General features: G+C 46.9%; 1 protein-coding gene across 1 annotated transcript; it reads right to left on the reverse strand.

Moving 5' to 3' along the window:
- LOC146181622 (uncharacterized) lies at positions 1 to 23,285 on the reverse strand. Its single transcript, XM_084576625.1, has 4 exons — positions 23,041 to 23,285; positions 9,819 to 9,980; positions 9,451 to 9,640; positions 1 to 4,573 (listed from the first exon to the last, which is right to left on the reverse strand). The coding sequence occupies exons 1-4, from the start codon at positions 23,217 to 23,219 to the stop codon at positions 4,493 to 4,495; spliced, it is 612 nt and encodes a 203-aa protein (XP_084432751.1). The 5' UTR covers positions 23,220 to 23,285; the 3' UTR covers positions 1 to 4,492.
- Positions 23,286 to 23,535: the final 250 nt, after the last annotated feature.

Consider the following 23,535-nt stretch of genomic DNA (forward strand, 5'->3'; position numbering starts at 1 on the left):
GTGGAGCACACAATTTGCAAGCAGATTTTTTAATTATTGCTTTGAAATTTTCTAAAATGGCACTTTTTGTGACCACTGTGTTTCCATGTTATGACTACTAACTTCAATATGCAATAAAATGAAAATTAATCATTCAATTAAAAATCTGCTTGCAACATTGTGTTTCTTATTCATTCTAGTATATAGTAATATGCTAATAAGAAGTTTTTGTGAAGTTGTTTTTTTCTCTATTGTTCTCACAGCCAATGCAGCCATGTTCTTAATGATTCTAAAACCTAACTGGTTCACAGAAAAAGTAATTTTTTTTTTTAAATCAGCACCAGGAACTGCTTAAGTGTGCCCCAAGTTTCATAACTTTAGTACAAAAAATAAAGAAAATGGCTTTAAGACCAGTGTCTCCATATGAGGCTGTTTCACACGATGAGATTCTCACCGCAGTGGAGTGTGATTGCAGCCGCGCAGCGACAGAAGGGCACGCCACTCCCGTTGCAGAGCGATGGCAGCCGACTTCCAGCGAGTTGGTCACAAACCAGTGTCGCAGTGACTGTTGCGGGCGAAGTGGCAGTCAGCCAATAGAATTCCGAGATGTGACATCACAGGAAACGACGTAGCAGAAACCACCGAAACTGCATCGGAGGCAATTTTCCCTCGGTTTGGAGCACCGCATTTTGGAGGCTCTGCTGCCATGTTCAATACGAACTCATCACCAGGTGAAATTCCAGTTCCTGTTTTCGATTGAGCATCCACCAATGCCTCGAAGTGGATGCATTCATTACGGCGTTTCTCTTCTTTAAGAAGGTAACACTGTTCCAAGAGCAGAAGGCGCCGCCGATCACAACCCACCGCCGACTGAAGCCAAGCGTCCGCTTGAGCGTTCCCCTCATCTCACCCTCAAGTCCTTGCTTCTAGCAACTGCTCCCTTTTTTCTTTTTTATCAAGAAGCTTAAGGAGCAAGTGTGTATTAGCGTATATTTAGGATTGTTTGTTTTCGGGTAAAACCCGATTTTACCCGATTTTTGCACCCCGAGCGTGTTCCTAAAATATCGGGTAAAACCCGATTTTTCCCGATTTCTGAAACAACTGTGCCCACAGAATTGCTGTGCCTCCAGTTGGTGCGCAACCGAGAAGCTCTGAAGGCAGCCGCGCGCTGGTGTGCAAGTACTGCAACACCGAGATGGTCACCGATCCAGCGAAGAAGCCCTACGACCGAATTCGCGAGCATCTCGCGTCATCGCGTCATAAGAAGTTGAAGATGGCGGTCCAAGAAGCTGAAAAGGTGGGAACATCTCAGCTAACGCTCTTCAATGTTTCCTGTAGGCAGCGTGCGAAAGAAAATGAAGCGGATGGCGTGATTCACGACTTTGTTGGTGCCCTGGCGTACAGTGGAATCAGCATGCATCAGGCGGACGGACCTCTGGGGGATTTCGTACGCAAATACTGCAAGGCCGCTAAAACTATGCCGACTGGACAGCGACTTCGGATTAAATACCTGAAAGAAGCTTTTGACAAGGACATGGCGAAAATCCGTGATTATATGCAAGCCATTAAAGTGAGTGTTATCGTCGACGAATCCCCTGACATAACCGGAGTGCCTACCATTAACACTCTGATGTGCTATTATAGTCAAAAAGCAAAAAAGAAGCAGGTTTGTTTAGTCGACGTCGACAGAGTTAATGCTTCGAACAGCTACACAGTGGCCCGGGTAGTCGGCAAGGCTCTCCTTACTGTGGGCAAGATGTGGAAGGATGTTGTAGCCATAGCCACAGATTCCGCGGAGTACATGCGAAAAATGGTACGTGAGATCTGCGAAGCTGAAGCGATCCACATCTTGCATGTAAAGGACTTAGCCCATTTGATCCATGTGAGCGTTGACCACGCGATTTCGTCACCTTGCGTGTCTGATGTTCGATCCGCAGTGATCAAGTTTAGAGCATTATTTAAGCCCGCTAACAAGCTGCACCAAAAGTACATCGAAATATGTGCCTCTAATAGTCTGTTTGGCGCTGATGCAAAGAAGCCTCCTTCTGTAGTTCCGAACAGATGGCAAAGCTTCTACAAAGCGCTTGTTGTCGTCATAGAAATGTGGAGCTCATTAACAGAACTTGTTGAATGCTCGCATGATAGCACCAAAGCGGAAGCTATTCGAGCGATACTTTCTGAAAAAGTGGTTCTTTATGCAAAGGCAGTCTTAATGAGAGATGCACTGGAGCCTCTTTTAGATGTCCAGAAAACGCTTGAAAGTGGAGAACTCCTCATGCCAAGCTTCGATCACCTTGTAAACGTCAAGCTACAGCAGACTGTCAACGAGCTTTCCACGACAATCGGTAAAAGTGATCGGGCAAAAGGTGTTTTGTCTATGTTGCCTAAGAGCAGTGCCATATTAGTAAAAACTTGTTGTGAAAAGTTTTGCGCCAAAATATCCACAAAATGGGACTGCACTTTGAAACGGAACGTCTCAGACAAAGAAGAAAACCAGTTGACATTGTGGAAACTGGGAGCCGTACTCGATCCGTTCCAGAAGCGGCTGCTGAGTCAGTCGTTTGATGACTACCGACCTCTCTTTAATTCCGTGATGGTCGATGTAGGCTCGCTTCGCGAGGAGTTCAACCAGTACTTGCTGGAAGCAAGCCCCACGAATGAAGGTGTTGAAGTGATGGACTTTTGGAACGACGCAACTGTGCGTTACCCAAGGCTAGCATATGCAGCGTTATCATTGTTGTGCCTAGCTAATGGCAGCTGTGACGTTGAGCGAACATTCTCTCAGCTAAGGTACCTGCAGAGACCAGACAGGTCTCGTATGGAAACAGAGATGTTGCGCATGCAGATGATTATGTATGTTAATAAGGAGGTGTAGAACGTCGATGACCAGCCCTCGTGAATAAAATGTTTCTTTTCTCAAAGCTGACCATTGCCTCTCACTGCGAGTAATAATTAATTATCAAAGAAACGCCAAATTTTGCAATATTTTCTTGAAAGCAGCCCAAAATCTAGCCCTAATTGTTACCCATCGGTTAGAGCAAATCGAATAAATTATTAGTTTGCAAATTTAACCCGATAAAACCCAAATTGCGGAATTTTCCCACGAAAAACCCGATTTCTCCCCTATTATCAAGCCGAAAAATAACGCCCGATTTTTTCCCCCCGAATTTGAAAAAATATAAAACCCGAAAACGAATAACCCTACGTCTATTCAATTGTGGGCGAGTTGAAGCAATGCCGAAAAGCTTGCTAAAACGACACTTAGCCACAATAAAACTATGCGCACATAAGAAAAAATTTAAATATACTTTTTTTTTTCATACAGAGCTTCATATTTCAATAAAATGCACATGAATAATAAGCGTGTTCTACATTTGTTATTTTTAAATTATGCCCATGCCGCTTGTGTCGCAGCGACGAAAATCGCAGGTGCCACAATCATATGAAAGGGCTGTTGCAATTGGAGCCGCAACGACACTGCGACTGGACCGAAATTTTTCGCGCACATCGCATTATGTGAAACAGCCTTGAGACACAAAAATACTTAAGCCTAATAAAACGCTACTACTGCAGGCCACTTGTGCCCTTGCAAAGGCCGATGCCGATAACTGGAGTTTCAGACCTGGCGTCGCCTGGCAATTTCAAACCGAAGTCTGAGACAAAGCTGACACAAAGAAGCATTGTGAACAGGAGCAAGGACATGCTCGCTCACGAAATGCTCAAAGCTTCTTTTATCAAAGGATGTATTAGGCTCGCACGAGTGACATCTCAGTGTCTCTATTTAGTGGCGAAAGTTGTCTGCTAGGTCCGATTAGACAGGGATGTTCAAAAGTGAGGTTCATATCTCTGCCAGGGAGTGAAATTGTTTGAGTACATTTACCAATTTCTGACGCATGCACAGAGAGTTCAAGTCGTTTCAAAGAAATAAAAACAGTTGGAGTTCAGTGCTCATCCTGCCCTTATCTATCTGTGTGCTCGTATTTTTTTTTTTTTTTGTCCTGTGGAACATTTTCTTTATACAGAACGCACTAACTAGCCCACCAATCAGTTTTATTCCTCTGGCTGGTTCTTCCCATTTTAATTCAGACACCACCATCGGAAACACAAAGTTCTTAATTTGTTTAGTAGCCTGTGCAAGGAAAAAAAAAAAAAGCCTACATTACCTAATAAAGCACACTTTTTGTACACTAATCCCTTGTGCATCCACTTTTAAACCAGCAAGACAAAATTTGGCAGTCAACTCAAAACTGACTGCCAAGCTATATGCACACTTGTCACATGACTTACACGAGTGCAAAACTGCAGCCAAGGGAAGCAAGTTTATAACAGGAGAGTAGTTACTAATCCGCACACACCCCAAAAGAAAACTAAGTTTTCTTCAACAAAAATGCTGCTGTGAAAGCAGTACAGATTTAATGAGCAATTGCTCACTTATTACTTCCACAGTCTAAGCTCAGATCATTCGCCACAGTAAAAAAGGTAAAAATCCATACAAGTTTTGAAATCGAGAATGTCACTGCAGTGGGTCTCCTGAAGAAAGCAGGCCAGCTCCTGTGTGCACGACAGCCAAATTTGAGGACAGCTCTCCGGTAGTCTGCAAGAGGGGGGGGCTCACAATGCGCATCAAGTGGTTAATCAAGTAAATTAACTAGCGTCCGGCTGCCCTAGTCAAGTTCATAGGAGAAAGCCGTGCGTAGTTGGTGCAAGCAGTGCACGACATCCCGAAATCGGGTACTAAACAACTGAATGAGAATAGCCAACTTGTGTGCATACCGTGGTCAACCTGTTGCTTTTTTTTTACGGAGACTTTCTTTTATAAAACTACAATTTACTACTAAAACAACCAACAGCCACCCCTTCCAACACAATGATGAGACATACCGTAAGGTCTTTCCTACCACTTCTTTCCAAAGATCTAACCTCAACACAGAGCCACGCAGAACAAGTTTTATCTGTCTCAGAGTATAAAAATGCAAGAAAAAGTCGGCAAAGACAAGAAAGAGGCTTCCCAGGGTTTGCAAAGCAGTTGGTGAGCAGCATATTTAATAACTTTATAGATAAAAAACACCAGCCCAGCTCAGTTGCCACAGCCTGCACAGCTAGCTTAAGCTGTCCCAATACAAGTACAGCAAAGTCCACCCCACGTTGGCAGCAAAACATCACCTCTCCAGATATTTCACTCGACCTGTCAAATAGCAGGATTTAAGAATAAAGTCTCGGGGATGAAACAACAAATCAGCCATTAAGTATCACATGATTAATTTCAAAATCTTCTGGCGATCGGCATTCCCAGCTGGCAAAGAACCTTTGTCACAGAAGAGAGCAGTGGTTGAGATGTGGAATGTGACAAAAGCGCAGAGCCTAATCCAGAGGCGGCAACGGAGAAAAAAAGCTGTCACCTGATGTGACATGTTAAAATAGTTGGCATGCGAGAAGCGGCATCCCAGGCATATTGATGCGCATTGTAAACTTGCGTAGATTTGATGACTGATCCCATCCGACAAGGCAGATGGAGAAGTGCGGGTCGACCACCTAGGTATGCGCCCGATGAGGTGTTGGACGGCCGCATACCAAGGCTTGCTGCCGGATTGGCTATGGACTGCCCGACTGCTGGTGAGCACAATGGTGTACAGGGGGGTCTAGGCACCATATCAGCGAGCTTTAGAATATGCTGACCCAATAAATGAACATCGGGAAGCCAATGTGCATGTCCACTACATGAGCTGCCAGCCCGTCATTCCTGCAACTCCGTCTGGCAAGGCAGCAGAGCAGCGAGGGAAGAGGGAGGGGGGCTCTCTATCAGTTCACACTTGTTAAGGCGGAGTCACACTGCGGAAACAGTTGGTCAACTCTGTCCGTCAACAGCGTGTTCGCGCAGTGTTGGCGGCCCTGTCACATCGCGCCAACACGAACTATTGGGAAACATGTCGTTGCCGCCCGCCAACAGCTGCCGCGAACTTGTTCTCAGACAGTTGGGCGACACCGTGTCACACCGCGGAAACTTGTTGCTCGTTGAGACGCTATGTCAGGAGCCGCCCATTTTGCTACTATTTCGCCCAAATTCATGCGCTATACACGGGCCTGTGAAAAATTCAATAGACAAAGAGGTTGTCCCAATTACTCTGAACTTGCTTTAATGATGAACGAGGGCACTGTTATATGTGGGAACCTCGGTTCGGTTCTCACTCTAGTCGATCTCCTCAGGTCCCGTCCTGAGAAATGATGAGCTGTTTGGAGGAATGGGCAGAGACTTACGGCAGAGAAGACATTACATGAGATTTATCTACATACTCACAGAAGTACAGGAAAGTCACATGAGAGGAATTTGTGAGGTCTCGACCGTGAGAACGCGAATCCGACAGACCACCACCTTGGCTTGCAACACAACACGAGTGGAATTCCTCGTCCGGACGTCGAGTCGGCGTTCTGACCGCATAACCATACAGCTCGCCCACGCGAGCTTCGCTGATCCGATCACGTCATACGCCTTATCAATAATTAACCACTCGATTACAAATACACTTCTTCGTTTCACACTCGCACGTTCGCACACAGTTTTCAAACATCCGCTCTCCGTGCTGACGCACCACTCACTCCTTTGCCCATTTCTTCACGTGCCCGCTCTCATTGTCGACGCACCACGCACTGCTGCTCGGTGTCCCGTGATCGCACTCTCTCGCATCAAAGCATGGACGCTGTATTTGCTGCGCACTAAGCCCATTCCAAAAAGAAAACACCACTACCAAAACAAGGTAAACACGGATGGCACGGCGCCAGCCACCGCGGCGCCGAATCGTCGGAGGGACGCTGCAGATGGGGGTTGTCAGTTTACATGTTCCCAGGCACACACACGGGACGCTCACGTTTGGTTCAAGGTTCACACAGCCGCCGCCAAGGCGGGAATTCCCGGCGCAATAAGTCAGCCGCCGACGTTACGGCTGGCAGGCAGCAGCGCATATCATCGCCACCCGCGGGAGGCGCCGTCCGTGCCCTTGCCAACGGGTGAATGCGCTGCCTGCAAGACGCCACAACGGGGAAAATGGTTTGCATGGAAACTCTGCAAAAAAAGAAAACCGTATCTCCAAGTAGGAAATTCGCAGGAATGAGTCAATCAGCTCAAATATGAGTACTTTGGTTGGTCTGTTGTCGTCCGGAAATTCGCTCGGCCAGCGAACAGGCCGAACACCGTTGACGGACACTGTTTCCTGCTTGTTTTGGTTGCCAAACACTGTCACACCGAGGTAACACTGCAGCAACCTGTTTGGCTTCCCGACTGTTCGTGCGGTGTGACATGCTGTTGGGGAACAAGTTGGTTCGGAAACTTGTTGACGGCTTGTTTGGCTAACTTGTTTGGTTGAACACTGTCACACCGAGGCAACACTGCAGCAACCTGTTCGGCTTCCCTGCTGTTTCTGCGGTGTGACATGCTGTTGGGCAACAAGTTGGTTCGGAAACTTGTTGGCGGCTTGTTTGGCGAACTTGTTCGGTTGATGTCGCTGTTGTGTTTCTGCAGTGTGACTCCGCGGAGTCACACTGCGGAAACACAACAGCGACACCAACCGAACAAGTTCTCCAAACAAGCCGCCAACAAGTTTCCGAACCAACTTGTTGCCCAACAGCATGTCACACCGCAGAAACAGCCGGGAAGCCGAACAGGTTGCTGCAGTGTTGCCTCGGTGTGACAGTGTTCAACCAAACAAGTTTGCCAAACAAGCCGTCAACAAGTTTCCGAACCAACTTGTTCCCCAACAGCATGTCACACCGCACGAACAGTCGGGAAGCCAAACAGGTTGCTGCAGTGTTACCTCGGTGTGACAGTGTTTGGCAACCAAAACAAGCAGGAAACAGTGTCCGTCAACGGTGTTCGGCCTGTTCGCTGGCCGGGCGAATTTCCGGACGACAACAGACCAACCAAAAGTACTCATATTTGAGCTGATTACTCATTCCTGCGAATTTCCTACTTGCAGATACGGTTTTCTTTTTTTGCAGAGTTTCCATGCAAACCATTTCCCCCGTTGTGGCGTCTTGCAGGCAGCGCATTCACCCGTTGGCAAGGGCGCGGAGCTTCGGCAACGGCGCCTCCCGCGGGTGGCGATGATGTGCGCTGCTGCCTGCCAGCCGTAACGTCGCCGGCTGACTTATTGCGCCGGGAATTCCCGCCTTGGCGGCGGCTGTGTGAACCTTGAACCAAACGTGGGCGTCCCGTGTGTGTGCCTGGGAACATGTAAACTGACAACCCCCATCTGCAGCGTCCCTCCGACGATTCGGCGCCGCGGTGGCTGGCGCCGTGCCATCCGTGTTTACCTTGTTTTGGTAGTGGTGTTTTCTTTTTAAAATGGGCTTAGTGCTCAGCAAATACAGCGTCCATGCTTTGATGCGAGAGAGTGCGATCACGGGACACCGAGCAGCAGTGCGTGGTGCGTCGACAATGAGAGCGGGCATGTGAAGAAATGGGCGAAGGAATGAGTGGTGCGTCAGCACGGAGAGCGGATGTTTGAAAACTGTGTGCGAACGTGCGTGTGTGAAACGAAGAAGTGTATTTGTAATCGAGTGGTTAATTATTGATAAGGCGTATGATGTGATCGGATCAGCGAAGCTCGCGTGGGCGAGCTGTATGGTTGTGCGGTCAGAACGCCGACTCGACGTCCGGACGAGGAATTCCACTCGTGTTGTGTTGCAAGCCAAGGTGGTGGTCTGTCGGATTCGCGTTCTCACGGTCGAGGCTTCACAAATGCCTCTCATGTGACTTCCCTGTACTCCTGTAAGTATGTAGATAAATCACGGCAGAGATGCCGTAAGCCTCTGCCTATTCCTCCAAACTGCTCATCATTTCTCAGGATGGGACCTGAGGAGATCGACCAGAGTGAGAGCCGAACCGAGGGTCCCACAATAACAGTGCCCTCGTTCATCATTAAAGCAAGCTCAGAGTAATTGGGACAGCCTCTTTGTCTATTGAATTTTTCACAGGCACGTGTATAGCGCATGAATTTGGGCGAAATAGTAGCAAAATGGGCGGCTCCTGACATCAGCGCCTCAACGAGCAGCAAGTTTCCGCGGTGTGACACGGTGTCGCCCAACTGTCGGAGAACAAGTTCGCGGCAGCTGTTGGAGGGCGACAACGACATGTTTCCCAATAGTTCGTGTTGGCGCGATGTGACAGGGCCGCCAACACTGCGCGAACACGCTGTTGACGGACAGAGTTGACCAACTGTTTCCGCAGTGTGACTCCGCCTTTAATGCGCTAAGCCACTAAGCATAGCTCTTCCCAATACTTTTTTTTTTTCTTTGAATGGCAGAGTGGCACTGACAGTCTAACTTGCATGGAGGTACAATGCATGTGCTGTCCAGTTCGCATCTGTCCATCTTTCAAGCATTGCATTTTCTTTCTAGAACTGAGCTGCTCGTGAAACATTCGTCCCAGTGCCATCAAGATGCTAAGTACATTAAAGGGTCCCCAAGAGATATACTTACAATGTCAGCATGTGTAAAGGGCGGAGCTTCAGCTACTGTGCTGTACACAAGCAGCAGGTCATCAATGGAGCTCTGCACCGCGTCAGTAACATGCGCTGGAGTGCAGTCCCTGCCTTCCACTTGCTGCTGCTGCTTAAGCTTCTCAGTGCCATCTGGCAGTGAAGCTTGCTTGTTGGAACGCTTCAGCCACCTGTATTGTATAAAAAAAAAAAAAAAGAAAACTAACCATGACTTCCACCCTCTGCAAGCTGTATGAATATGTGCTCTGCACAATTTCTCCATAACTAGGTTGCTACCCACACTACCATTGTTCAGGAATTGTGTGCACTACCACTCATTACTAGGTAAACCTATCACATTTTGCCTACCTCTCTGCCCTCTCGTGGTTTGGCTCTTGTTTTCCGTAGATCGGAGGAAAGATGCTCGGCACATATGAGGGATGGTCGCTGACATTAATTTTACGATTGCCCATGAAGTGGTCGCTGCAAATCCTTGAGGCAGAATTTGGCTCCCACGCAGTGCCGTCAGGGCTGCACGACGAAAGTATGTGGTACAGGGAAGCATCGCACATGAGGCAACAGGATATGAGCAAGGTAGTTCAGAATAGTCAAAGCTGTATTTCTTAAATCAATAAAGCTCAGCCATGCTCTACTGGATTTGGAAAATAATAATTAAAGGCAACATATATAATTACAACAACAAACTGTGCAGAAAAACCCAACTACTGATCTCAATCCTGAAGTAACGATGCTGCTAAGGCCGGTCTGCATCTATATTAAATATAGAAAATTAAAGTACCTTGCTGGAGCTAAATGCAGCTCACAATATGAGAAAATTAAAGCAATAAGTAATAATAAAAAAGCTTAAACCAACATGTCACATTGGCACTAACACTAAAAAAAAACAATTAGTTCGGAAGAATCTTTTGAAATGATCATAATAGATTGCTAATTTATGTATCGTTGTCAAGACATCCTCAGTGGGAGACTCAACAGTTTTCTTTTAAGAACTTTGAGCTAATAATCGCAGAGTTGCTGATATAGCCAGTAATAAAAATTTTTCAAGACATCTTCAAGAGGTACACGTGCGGACAGAAGTAAACGGAGCACCCAGCCCAAGAAAAATCTGAGGGTCAGTGCCGCCTAGCCGAGGCGGCCATAATCAGGAAATTGTGATGCATATTTGCTCTCTCCCTGCCGGCGCGACCCTCCTTTTGCTCCGCTTCCTTCTCACTGTCCCAGCGTCCCTGTCGCAATAATGATAATTATGATCATATGGTAACACTCTTCGAAACGAGCGGGCATTTCAAATGCGCGGACCGTTGCCTTGATAGCAAAGCCCGCGTGGCAGCACTACATTTAAGCCGTTTCATTCAGACAGCAGTAGATGCAGCTCTGCCGGAGACGCCCGCATCGTTTATGTTTTCAACTTTGTTGGCGCCGGGACTCATTTGTACCTCACTGTCGAACAATAGTGCTCAAATTCGATGTGCTGGCGCAGTCCTGGGTTCATATGATACAGTTACTGTTAATGTTTAAACATTAATACGACTATGGGACAGAAAATACCTGTCTACAGAATAGATCCGCAGAAGGTGCCTGCATACCAATTAGATCGATAGGTAGTTAAGGGGGGACATGGGGATCGAAGTGACATTCTTTAATTTTTGTAGTAGAGCAATGAAACTTGGCATGCTTACTGGAAAGTGTGCTGAATGGCTAATTGCAGTGTTTCATTAGGATATTTCCAGTAGTTTTGAAATTAGAAATTTATATTTGCATCATTGTTTACCAAACTTGCAGAAAGCCTGATGTGACAAAAAATATGGTAGAGGCCTATAGTTGGTCTTATATTTTAGCCATATGAATGGTTCATGCAGTGACATTCTGTAAATATTTTTATCATTTTTTTTACACAGAATGTTACATCCATGCTTGCATAACGCACTCATTTTCACCATTTAAAAATATCTAAAAGTAAAAAAAATTGATAGCATATTTTAAAAATATGGGAATGCCACTGCATAAAAAATTTACCAAGGAATATAATGCAACAAACTTCATGAAATTCCATCAAGCCATTGCCGTGCTACGCTTTCTGCAAGCAGGACAGTCGGGTCAAAAAGCGCTTTTGAGAAAACTGACATTAAAGTTGCACAGCCACTTTTCACCCATCAAAACGTCTCTGGATTGAAATACTGTATTGCTACGCTGCACACTTCCTTCTGAGTTGTTCCCGAAGCCCCAGAATATGGTTCCAGGAACCTGAACGATGGGAATCGGGTAAAGCAAATATTTGCCGAGCACCTGGCAGCGCATCACTCGCCATAGCGAAAATGGAAGTTTTTCCTTATCGAAACTGCATCGCAAATCGCTATGTCGCGGCTAGGTGATGGAGCCGGGACCTCGAATTCACTGCTGGGAATTGATATCGGGTGCAGGTGCCGCGGCATGGTGCTATTCCGGTTACATAACCGTTCGCTGTCACACTCGAGAACTCGCGCTGCAGCAGCGTCACCCACCGTTGCGAAAACAGAGCTTTCCTTGTGTCAGCACTGCACCGCGACATTGGTTGACGTCACCAAGTCGTTGGATTCACTTCGTAGCATTGATTCTAAGGGCGGGTCGGTCTTCCGCGGCACATCTCCATGACCTTCACAGAGTGCATCGGCATATTCGTGCGGCTGCGTGATCAGCCAAGCTTTCCACACGCCTAGAGGCTTCCGTTCGTTGGAACTGTACTGCGTCGGAACGAATGTGCGATATCCTTGCCGCTTTCGTCACCGCTTTTCGATAGAGCACATGGTGGGCTGATATTTTTAGAGAAGTGTTCATTCCGACCTGGTTCTCGCTTCGTCCGATTTATTTACCGCCGACCGCTTTTCATCCAGGATAGGAGGCTTGCATTCGCGCTTCTCGCACATATACTTCGTCCTATACTTCTGCACTGTGCACCACTGCATCGCTGGCACACGGACGAAGCCTCACACAAGAGTGGGGGTGACGAAAAATACAGAATGGCTGCTGCGGATTCACAAACTACCGAGCAGTTTACGAAAGCATGTGCGAATGAGCCTTCACATTTTTTATGTTTGTGCAGTTATTTTTTATCCCAGACACGTGGCTCCGATGGGAGGAGTACTGCGGTGAAACAAGCTTTCCAGTGGTACCAAAATTTTCACAATTGGCGTTACGGGCAGAGAGTTATTGCATGGGAAGCGGCAAATCATCCACCTTTCTGTTAAAGGAATGTCACACGAAGTCACATTATGTTGCACACAAATTGTCACCAAATTCAGATGACGTCAAAATTTGAGGGACCGTTAGACCATATTTGCGGCGAGGGCACCACTGATTTTGTCATTGCCAAATCATGTTGGACACCACATTTGGTGAAGTTCCAACCATGTCAAATTTTTAGGCTCCAGTTAGCCAAATTTTTAGAAGTGGCCACCTTATGGGAGTCATCACGGAGTTGGCCATATCTAATAATATGGCATTTAGTAGTAGCCAATTGAGTCTATCAAACTTATTGGTATGCGGACACCTTATGCGAAAATATTCTGCAAGCCTTCCACTCAATGAGTGTATTAATGTCCAAGCATTAACAGTAATTGTATGAACGAATCCAATTTGCGGCGGCCGCTCGAGTATTTTGAGCAGGTGGACAGTAAATACAAATGAGTCCCAGCGCCAACAAAAGTTCAAAATATGCGGGCCATCTCCAGCGGAAATGCGTCTACCACTTCCTCAAAGAAGCAAGTGAACTGTAGCGACGCCCCCGCGGACTGTGCTGAATGAAGGCAGCGGTCCGCGCATCTAAAATGCGCTTTGAAGAGCGCGACTATCCGATCATATCATCATTATCGCGACAGTAACGCCATGACAGTGGCAAGCATGGTGACAAGGCATGCGGAGCAAAGGAAGGGTAGCGCCGGCAGGGGGAGTGCAGATGCGCATGACGATTTCTTGCTTTCGGCTGGCTCGTCTAGGTCGCGCTGACACTCAATTTTTTCTTGGGCTGGGCGCTCCGTTTACTTCTGTCTGCACCTGTAAAAATATTGTGGGGGTTTAAGCATGGCTCGACCTTAATGATAGAATGAAAGCTGTGTTTTTGCAGCAATAGCCTAACACTGCGTTTTCAATCCGCAATTTTTCATAATTTTTCAAGTTAGGTTTTGGGGGAAGGAAGGTGCAATATGCTTTCCGGTGGACACCGACACTTAATTAGGTCAAGGTCAATTGAAGGATAAAGGTCAGGTGTAGTAAAGGTTTTGCTTCAATGGTAAATTGGTTTGTAATAAAGGAAAGGCACAGTCTGTCAAGGTTACTTTGAAGGTCAAACAGGCTTGTGCGACAACTGCTTTACCTAGCATAGTGAAGCTTTCACTTCAGAACTAAAAAAAAGAAAGAAACAGAACAAAAGGCCGCTAGCGACTCCACTACCAACATGTCTATGGCATCCCATGTATGGCCAAAATCCTTATCGTACACGCATTGATTAGCCTAACTAGCGTTATGGCCGGAGTCTTTATTTGCCTGAAAATGCCAAACAGAAGCTCAACTTTTTGTCCTGCAGTAAATGCAGAGCAAATACAAACGGTCGTGCATCCAGTGACATCCCGTGCATTCTATGTTAGCCACAGAAATCTCCCCAGCCGAAACTGCTGAGACTATGAAATGAGAATTTTTAAAACTTATTTGCGCTGCAACAAAGCATCAAACATCTGCGAAATTTGGCACAAATGAGCAAACTGAGGAGAATCTGTGACGACAGCAGAAAACTGTTGCAAAGTGTCTCAGTCAATGGGAAAGCAGAGCAAAAAAACACGAGAAGCAATGCCCAGCAAAACTGGAAGCGTTTCTCTTCTGCATCTTGTTGTATCCAGACGCCAGGCCAAGGAACTGGAGGCTTTGTTACGAGGTGCAAGCTCGCAGCGTCAAACCAACAACTCCCGTACATGGAGAATGCGCGCTGTCTTATACCTGCGTGAGCTGCTGGTGCATGCGCAGACATGAAGAACGCGATCAGCCAGGACAATACATAGCAAGCGTCCTTCTTGCGATACAACCCAAATGCTATAACACTCCCTTCCTTTTACAGTTCTAAACGATCCGGCGGACGTTACTGTCTGGTGCTCCTTCGCAGTGGCACCGGCTGGTCGCCGCTTGTTTGCTGTGCTGGCAACGGTGACGGGGTTGATTCAGCGGATGAATGAAACCCTACTTCTGATGCATGGAGCAGTTCCACCTCAGGAACTGACCTTGCACTCGGCGTGATGCAGGATCATCGCAGGTGGTCAGCGTGCACAAACCGCACTTTCTCACACGCACCAAATCCATTGTCGGCGATTTCACTCTCGCAATTTGTCCAGGCCACCATTTCACCACGTCATCACGCACCGAGCGAGCCCACACACAATCACCAACAGCAAACAACGTCTGCACACCTCTGCGTTTATCAGCAGATGCTTTTACTTAGTAAGCCTTCGCACTCATTGTATCCATAGTTCTCGGTTTTAGTAACGACAAATGAGTCCGCAGTTTCCTTCGCAGAAATAATTTGGCGGGTGTTATTCCTGTGAAAGTGTGGGGTGTAAGTGTGCGGTGTAGTTCTATAAGAGAAAACGAAGTTGTCAATTCTGTGCTTTCAGCAGCTACTTGAGCAATGCTTTCTTGACTGTTTGCACTGCACGCTCTGCCACTCCATTAGATTGTAGGTCGTAGGGTGGCGTGAGCGTATGCTTAACTCCGTTTGCTTTAAGAAATCCTTTAAATTCAGCTGCTCAAAACTGCGGACCGTTATCGGTTACTACTTCTGCCGGCAACCCATGTGAAGCAAACCGGGAACGAACACCTTCAACCGTTTTGGCAGCAGTTGTCACTGTCATCGCTTTGATTTCTAACCATTTGGAGTATGCATCAATCACGACAAGGAACAACTTCCCTTTTACTTCCGCGAAATCCAAATGAACCCGCTCCCATGGGTTTTGGCATAGTCGCCAGGGGGCCAAAGGTACAGGTTGTGCGGAGGGGAGAACAGACTGGCATATCCTACAATTCTGCACATATTGCTCGAGGGCATGATCAATGCCAGGCAACCACACCATGGATCTTGCTACAGCTTTCATTCTGGTTATGCCCAGATGTTGTTCATGCAATACATCCAGCACCTGATTCTGGAGTGACTCAGGAATGACCACTCTGTTTGTCCATATCAGGCATCCATTGTCTATACAGTGCCCAAATCGGCGAATGAAAAATGGTTTTAACTGATCGGACATAGTTCTCGGCCAGCCATGCCCTATCATGCCCCGAACCGTGCTGAGCAGTCTATCTCGCCTATTTTCGCGTTCCACATCCTTTGCCGTCACAGGCAACTCCATTCTGAGACGAAAAATAAAAGATTTCCTCACACTGGTCCCCCGAGTTGGGTAGTGGCAAGCGAGACAATGCATCCGCATGACTAATAGCAGATCCCGGCTTATGCTTTATCTGGTAGCGATAGCCAAAAATGCGAGCCACCGATGCACTCTTGCAGTGGCTACTGCGCTGCTCTGCCTTTTCGGATCAAACAGAATAGTGAGTGGCTAATGGTCAGTCAAAATGTTAAACACCCGTTCGTACAAGTACTTGTAAAAGTTTTTCACAGCGAACACAATCCTTAGGGCTTCTTTTTCTATTTGTCCGTACTTCCTTTCGGATGACGACAATGACCGAGACACAAACGCTGTGGGTTTTTCATTGCCGTTTTCGGCGTGCGACAATACTGCACCGAGTCCGTACTCGCAGGCATCACATGTGATCTGAATTTCTTTTTTTACATCTTAAAGCGTCAAGACACTTTTATCAGACAACATGTTTTTGGCTAATGTGAAAGCCTCGTCACACTGATGCGACCAGTGCCATTTGCTTTCTTTGCGGAGCAAGTCATGAACTGGTTCAAGGACCGTCGCCAAATTTGGCAAAAGTTTGGCATAAAAGTTTATCATGCCCAAAAAAGCCTTCAACTGGGTCACGTTGGTCGGCAGGGGTGCTTTTTTTATGGCCACCACCATTTCCGGCGTCGGATGCAGGCCATCCTTATCAATTTCATGCCCCAAGTATGTTATGTGTTGCTGAAACAGTTCAGTTCAGTCGTTCAGTCGTGTCCGACTCTTCGTGACCCCATGGACCATGTCACGCCACGCTTTCCGGTCTCTCACTATCTTCCTAACATCACATAACTTCATCTGCAGTGCCTCGAGGATGCCATCTAACCATCGCGTTCGCTGCCTACCACTTCTCCGGCGACCCTCAACCTTTCCCAACATCAAATCTTTCTCCAGCGACTCCTCTCTTCTCATCAGATGACCAAAGTATCTGAGCTTTAACTTTAGAATTTGACCCTCCAATGAGCAGTCAGGGTTTATGGTCGACAATATCGACTGATTTGATCTTCTGGCAGTCCAACTCTCAAGAGTCTCCGCCAGCACCACAATTCAAACGCGTAAATTCTTCGGCGGTCAGCCTTCTTCACAGTCCAACTCTCGCATCCATACATCACAACTGGAAAGACCGTAGTAGAGTTATACGAATATTGTTTGGCAGTGTAATGTCTCTGCTCTTTACTAGGCGGTCAAGGCTAGCCATGGCTCCCTTTCCCAGAAGCAGGCGTCTCCTAATTTCATGGCTGCAGTCTCCTTCCGGGGTCATCTTGGAGCCCAAGAACAGAAAATCTGTCACGGCTTCCACTTCTTGTCCATTGATGCTCCAGGACTTGATAGGGCAAGACGCCATGATCTTTGTCTTTTTAATGTTCAGTTTAAGTCCAAACTTCTCACTCTCTTCTTGTACGCGCATCAGAAGTCTCTTGAGTTCCACTTCACTTTCTGCCATTAAAGTGGTATCATCCGCATATCTAAGGTTGTTGATACGTTTTCCAGCAATCTTCACTCCAGCTGAAGACTCGTCCAGACCGGCCTTCCTCATGATGCACTCTGCATATAGGTTAAATAGGCAGGGCGACAGTATGCAGCCTTGCCTCACCCCTTTCTCAATCGGAAACCAATCAGTAAGACCATGCCTAGTTCTGACTGTGGCCTCTTGCCCTTCATACAGGTTCCTGAGGAGACAGATGAGGTGAATTGGAACTCCCATCTCTTGGAGAGCTTGCCACAATCTGCTGTGATCTACGCAGTCAAACGCTTTCGCATAATCGATAAAGCAGAAGTAGATAGGTCTCTGGAACTCTCTTGCTTTTTCCATGATCCAGCGAAGGTTAGCAATTTGGTCTCTAGTTCCTCTGCCCTTGCGAAACCCAGCTTGCACGTCCGGAAGCTCCCGATCCACATACTGCTGCAGCCTACCTTGGAGGATTTTCAACATCACCTTGCTAGCATGCGAAATAAGCGCGATCGTGCGGTAGTTGGAACAATCTTTGGCACTGCCTTTCTTTGGAATGGGGATGTAAACTGACCTCCTCCAATCCTGTGGCCACTGCAGGGTTGTCCAAATCTTCTGACATAATGTATGCAGAATGTTAACAGCATCATGGTTGAGGTTTTGAAGCAACTCAGCTGGAATGCCATCAATTCCGCTAGCTTTGTTCTTAGCAAGGCTGGCTAAGGCCCATTCAACTTCACTCTTCAGGATGCCCGGCTCGAGATCAGTAATCACAACCGTCTTATGTTGGGTTTGCACATTCGGGTCCTTCTTGTACAGTTCTTCTGTGTATTCCTGCCACCTCTTCTTTATCTCTGAGGCTTCAGTGAGGTCCTTGCCTCGTTTGTCCTTTATCACGCCCAGCTTAGCACAGAAGCTTCCTTTGATATCTTTGATTGTCTTATACAGAGCTCTTGTGTTCCTTAATTGGCTGTTATCCTCAACTGCTTGTCACTGTATGTTCAGGAAGGCATTCTTATCTCTCCTTGCTATTTTCTGAAAATCCGCATTGAGTACCTTGTATCTTTCTCTTTCCCCCATAACTTTTGCCATCCTCCTTTACTCAGCTATTTGCAAAGGTTCTTCCGATAACCAGTTTGCTTCCTTGCATTTCTTTTGCTTTGGAACTACCTTAGTAGCAACTTCTTGTATTATATCACGAACATCAGTCCACATCTCCGGGCTCTCTGTCTTCTAGATCTAATTCTTGAAATCGATTCCTCACTTCCACAGCATATTCTAATGAAATTTGATCCAGATCATACCTGAAAGGCCTTCTAGTTTTCTGCGTTTTCCTCAATCGAAGCTTAATTTTGGCAACAAGAAGCTGGTGATCGGTGCCACAATCGGCCCCAGGCCTTGTTTTTACTGCTTGTATAGCGCTTCTCCATCTCTGCCGGCAAAGAATATAATCGATCTGATTCCTGTACAGACCGTCCGGTGAAGTCCATGTGTACAGGCGCCTCTTGTGCTGTTGAAAATGAGCATTCGCTATGGTCAGGTTGTTTTCTTGACAAAACTCTACTAGCCTCTGCCCAGCTTCATTTGGCTCACCAAGACCGAACTTGCCTATAATTCCGGATATTTCGTCACTCCCGACCTTAGCATTCCAGTCTCCTATGAGAAAAACGACGTCAGATGATGGGGTGCGGTCTAAAAGGCATTGCAGGTCCGCATAAAATCTCTCAACGTCCGCTTCTTCAGCAGCAGTGGTCGGTGCATAGACTTGGATACCTGTTATGTTGAAAGGATGACCTTGGATCCGAAGTGAAATCATTCGGTCGTTTTTGGGGTCGTACCCTACCACTGCTTTGCCCATTCTTCTGTTTACTATGAGAGCGACCCCATTCCTTCTCTTGGATTCGTGCCCACAATAAAAAACATAATGGTCGCCGGAGTTAAATTCTCCCATTCCGGTCCACTTGAGCTCGCTGATACCCAAGATATCAATGTTCAATCTGTCCATTTCTCGCTTGACGACATCCAGTTTACCTTGCGTCATAGATCTTACATTCCATGTTGCTATGTGATATATCTCCTTGCAACATCGGACTTTCCGGTCGCTTCCCGACACATCCACAACTAAGCATCCTTTTGGCTTCAGCCCAGCCGCTTCATTCGTCCTGGAGCTACTAGGAATCGCCCTTTGTTCATCCCCAGTAACATGTGGGAAGCCTTCCAACCTGGGGGGCTCATCTTCCGGCGCCATATCATTAATGGTATTACTGGCCATAGGGTTTTCTTGGCAGGAAATACTGGAGTGGGTTGCCATTACCTTCTCCAGTGAATCACATTTTGTCAGAACTCTCTGCCGTGACCTGTCTATCTTGGGTGGCCCTACACAGCAGAGCTCACGACTTCATCGAGTTTCGCAAGCCCCTCCGCCACGACAAGGCAGTGATCCATGAAAAAGTGTGCTGAAACAAAGCACACTTTTTCTCATTAGCGAGTTTTAGCTTACCGCGATCCGCTACCGTGATCCGCCACCGCGCGTTCCACTGCGCATGCCCAGACCCCCCTTGACGCCGACAGATGGCGCCACATACTGGATGTCGGTAGGGTGCCTCGATACCAGCGCCGCCGTACAGGGTGGTGACACCCTTTAGCATGCCCCGCGCTGCCGCATTCTCCGCGCTCGCCATCTTGGGGCAAGTCGCTTCGTGCAGTTGCTGCGGTGTGTCCGAAGCGGTTGTGCTGTGCGCTGGGAGATTGTACTGTGTTCAGTCACGGAAACTAGCATGCCAGGCTCTTGGGTTCCATTCTGTGCTGGCTCAGCAAAAACAACCAAAAAAAAAAGAAGCCAGATGATTTTGTTTTCCACGGGATAAGAGACGGAGAAATGTATGGGAGGCGAAAGTGAAGCGTGAAGACTGAACGGCGAATGGCAACGCGAAGATCTGCGAGGTAAGCCACAATACCTGTGCTGCTTTTATGCATCCATAAAATTTCTTTTGAGCGAATAGGTGCATTTCGATTGTGTAAAAAAAGGTCTAGCGCAGACACAGACCACTAGAAAGATGACACATACAAGCGCCTGCGTACGTGCGCGTGTCGTCTTTCTTGCGGTCTGTATCTGTTTATACGAAAGCGTTTTACGATATATTTTTGTACTTCTCTATTGCAGTTACCCACTTCTGTTTGGAATGACATTACCTCACGCCGCTACACCTGCTTGTAAGCACGAGCTTTGTGCGAGTTTTGGCTTCACACTCTAGCGTTTTGCGCAACCAATTTTGGTCTGCCTTCTTAACGTTGAAGCAGGTTGAAGCATCTCATTGCCTGGCATCGGGATTAGCGCGGTGTGTTTTTAAGTCTAAATTTTGAATTTTCAGCGTACGTGAGGGCTTATAAGCTAAATATATGGACAATTGCGTCTGCTATGTTGTAGTCACTCGGAAAAATTTAGTGTAACTTTCAGTGAGTGACACTCGACTTTAGTATCATTCGCGTAGTGTCACACAATAATATCTGTTGATGAGGATCTCCTCCCTTTCTGTGTTCATAGCCGCACCAAGAACATGCGGAGAAGGTCGAGCCTGGTATTTGGCAAAGGAATGCACCATTGCGCCCTTTTGATCGCTCCCCTTTACACTCGATCTTGAAAGCTAGTGTCAACCGCCGAGGCTTCAGATTCACACGGATTACATTCTCTCTCTCCTTCTCGGGAAATAATACAAGGGAGAGCGACGAATGGCGTGTCACCTCGCGACAGAGTAGGAAGTGAAACGCAGTTTGTAACAATTATTTTGGTCGAAAAAAAAAAACTCGTGAGTGGGCCCGCCGGAATTTGGCAAGTGTGCCCGGCATATCGCTAGTACATTTCGCGAAACAGAGATAACAGGTCCTCTGAAGCTGTTTTTCTTTTTAATTATACACAGAAGCAGTTTTTCGCGAGGTTTCTGAGCTTCGCAATAATATAAAAAATTGGGCTCTCATGATAATTAGTTCGTTTTAAGTATACGATTGGTAGCTCGACAAGTCACAAAGAAACTGATCCCGTGAGCTGGAATGGTGTAGCGGCATCACCTTGTGAAAGCGGTCGTGAGGAAGCAAGGTGCTTGCGCAGGACAAAAGTTCATCCCGAATGCAGCTTTTCCTTCCCTGTGTTATTAATTACGCATCGCGAGGCGATATGCACACCCTGTTGTCCCCGCACTCGTCTGAGGTTAAGCCAAATTTAGGTGAAGCTAAATTTGACCGCCTGTCACCCGAATTGGTGCTGTCGCTTGCTTGGCATCCATAGAAAAATTGTCCGATCGCACATGTAAATATCGCATTGCTTTCATAATGTTTTTATTATTTCATTCATTTGCGTGCACACTACAAAAGACGCAAAATGACTGTTTCGTCGCCTATCTCATTTCAGCGCAAGTTCGAGGGCAAACACAGTGTATGGACGGCGGCTCCTCAAGTCAACGGTTGTCCCGACATCGTTTGATTGCGTGTAAAAATTTATCAGAATAAAATATCTGCCATTTGAAGAGTCTAGCAAACTCCGTTTAATGCCTTATCGAACAAACCGTTCCGATTCCAGTGCTTGATAGCGCGGAACACCCAATGCTGATAAACAGACTGTTAGAGCGGTTTGGGACGATGCGCTTGCACATTTACTTGAATTGGCTAAGTCAGCCAGAAAAATCGAATGATATGTATGGCAGCAAAACTGTAGCTGGCGCCAACCTTGATTAAAAGATTTGTCCTAGGCGTGCATCCAAAATCTGCTTCGAAGTCTTGATGGGGATTGTTTTGGAATAAAATGCCGTGTACATCAGCGTGCGACACGTGTCAAAGGTTGATTTACGCATCGTTTTTTTGCTGTGTCTTTCTACGGTTCACGATGGGCCATTGCGATACAAATAATTTTCGGTATACGGCTGACTGAAACGTAGACATCGTTGTTGATCTATAGCAATAGACGTAACTGAATGTTATGCACCTCATAAACTCATTCATGTCCGGCAGAGCAAAGTGCATTGCTTTATAAAACAGCCAGTCTTCAAAATAACCGCATTTGAGCATCCGAGACGACGAACGAGTAAATGCTTACCATCTGCAATTTGATTATTTCCTCTTAGAACTACGCATGCTAGCAAGCAGTAGTTGCTTTCACATTTTTTTTTTTTCGGGCAAGAAAGCGCTCAGGATTGCGAGTATGTGTGTAAAAACGTTAACCAGCTGAACCTGCTAGCGCAAGAGCGTGCTGAACAAGAAATCGGGCCGACGCTCCATAGCCCGCCGTGTCTACGCTTGCCCCAACATGGCGCCGTTGACGGCGGTGTCTCCACCCTGTACGGCGGCGCGCTACATCGAGGCACCCTAGATGTCGGCACACAGACCTGCCGCGTCGGGACCAATCAGCTTGAGCGCCCCGCCCACGCGCGGTAGAGAGTCACGGTGACGGATCGCGGATCACGGTAAGCTAAATCTCACTATTCACACGTACACCGTGTTCACTCAGACGCTGTAGGAACGTTTCACTCTTTCGTAAGCCTGCCTATAGTTCTCGCCTGTGATGATTAGGCATCCAAGTAGCAGGCCGTACCCGGCATACCATGGAGTATTTGGTCCATGACAGCTTGGAACGCTTCTCCAGTAAAAGGCGCGAAAACATACATGAACAAAAGCTTTAAAAATCCAGCCAGAGGCACATTTCCACAAAGACACCTACTTGATCCTGCGGACCGCAGCTGTCCACGCTTGGCGCCTCTGCTTCTCGTACCACTTGCCTGGGAAGCGGTAAAATCGCACAGGTGGTTCCCGGTTCTTCGTGTTGCGCGAACTGTTGTGGCACTCCACGACACAACAGTAACTGCCTGTTTTTCGCGAAGATGAGGCAACGGATGCCATAGTAAATACATGTGCACATGCGGGAAGTATAAAACCATGGAACCCGCTTTTTGATGGTGGCGACGCCCGCGGCACCTGCGGATAGCGGCATAGCCATAACAACCTGGCAACGAAATTAGTTTAAAAAAATATTCTAGCGAACTTTTACAGATCCACAGCCAACAAATAATTAAAAGTAAAGTAAAAGAAAAAAACATTAGAAAGAACGTTTCAAAACGTCCTACGGTTCGATGGCGTTAACTAGACAGAGCGTCGATTTTAAGTGCTAGTCTAAGTGCACTTTAGTCTAGTAAGCACTTAAGTCTATTGCGCTAAC

The sequence above is a fragment of the Amblyomma maculatum genome, chromosome 8 (genome assembly GCF_055883805.1).
Source record: "Amblyomma maculatum isolate TAMU_Amacu chromosome 8, ASM5588380v1, whole genome shotgun sequence".
Classification (NCBI taxonomy): domain Eukaryota; kingdom Metazoa; phylum Arthropoda; class Arachnida; order Ixodida; family Ixodidae; genus Amblyomma; species Amblyomma maculatum.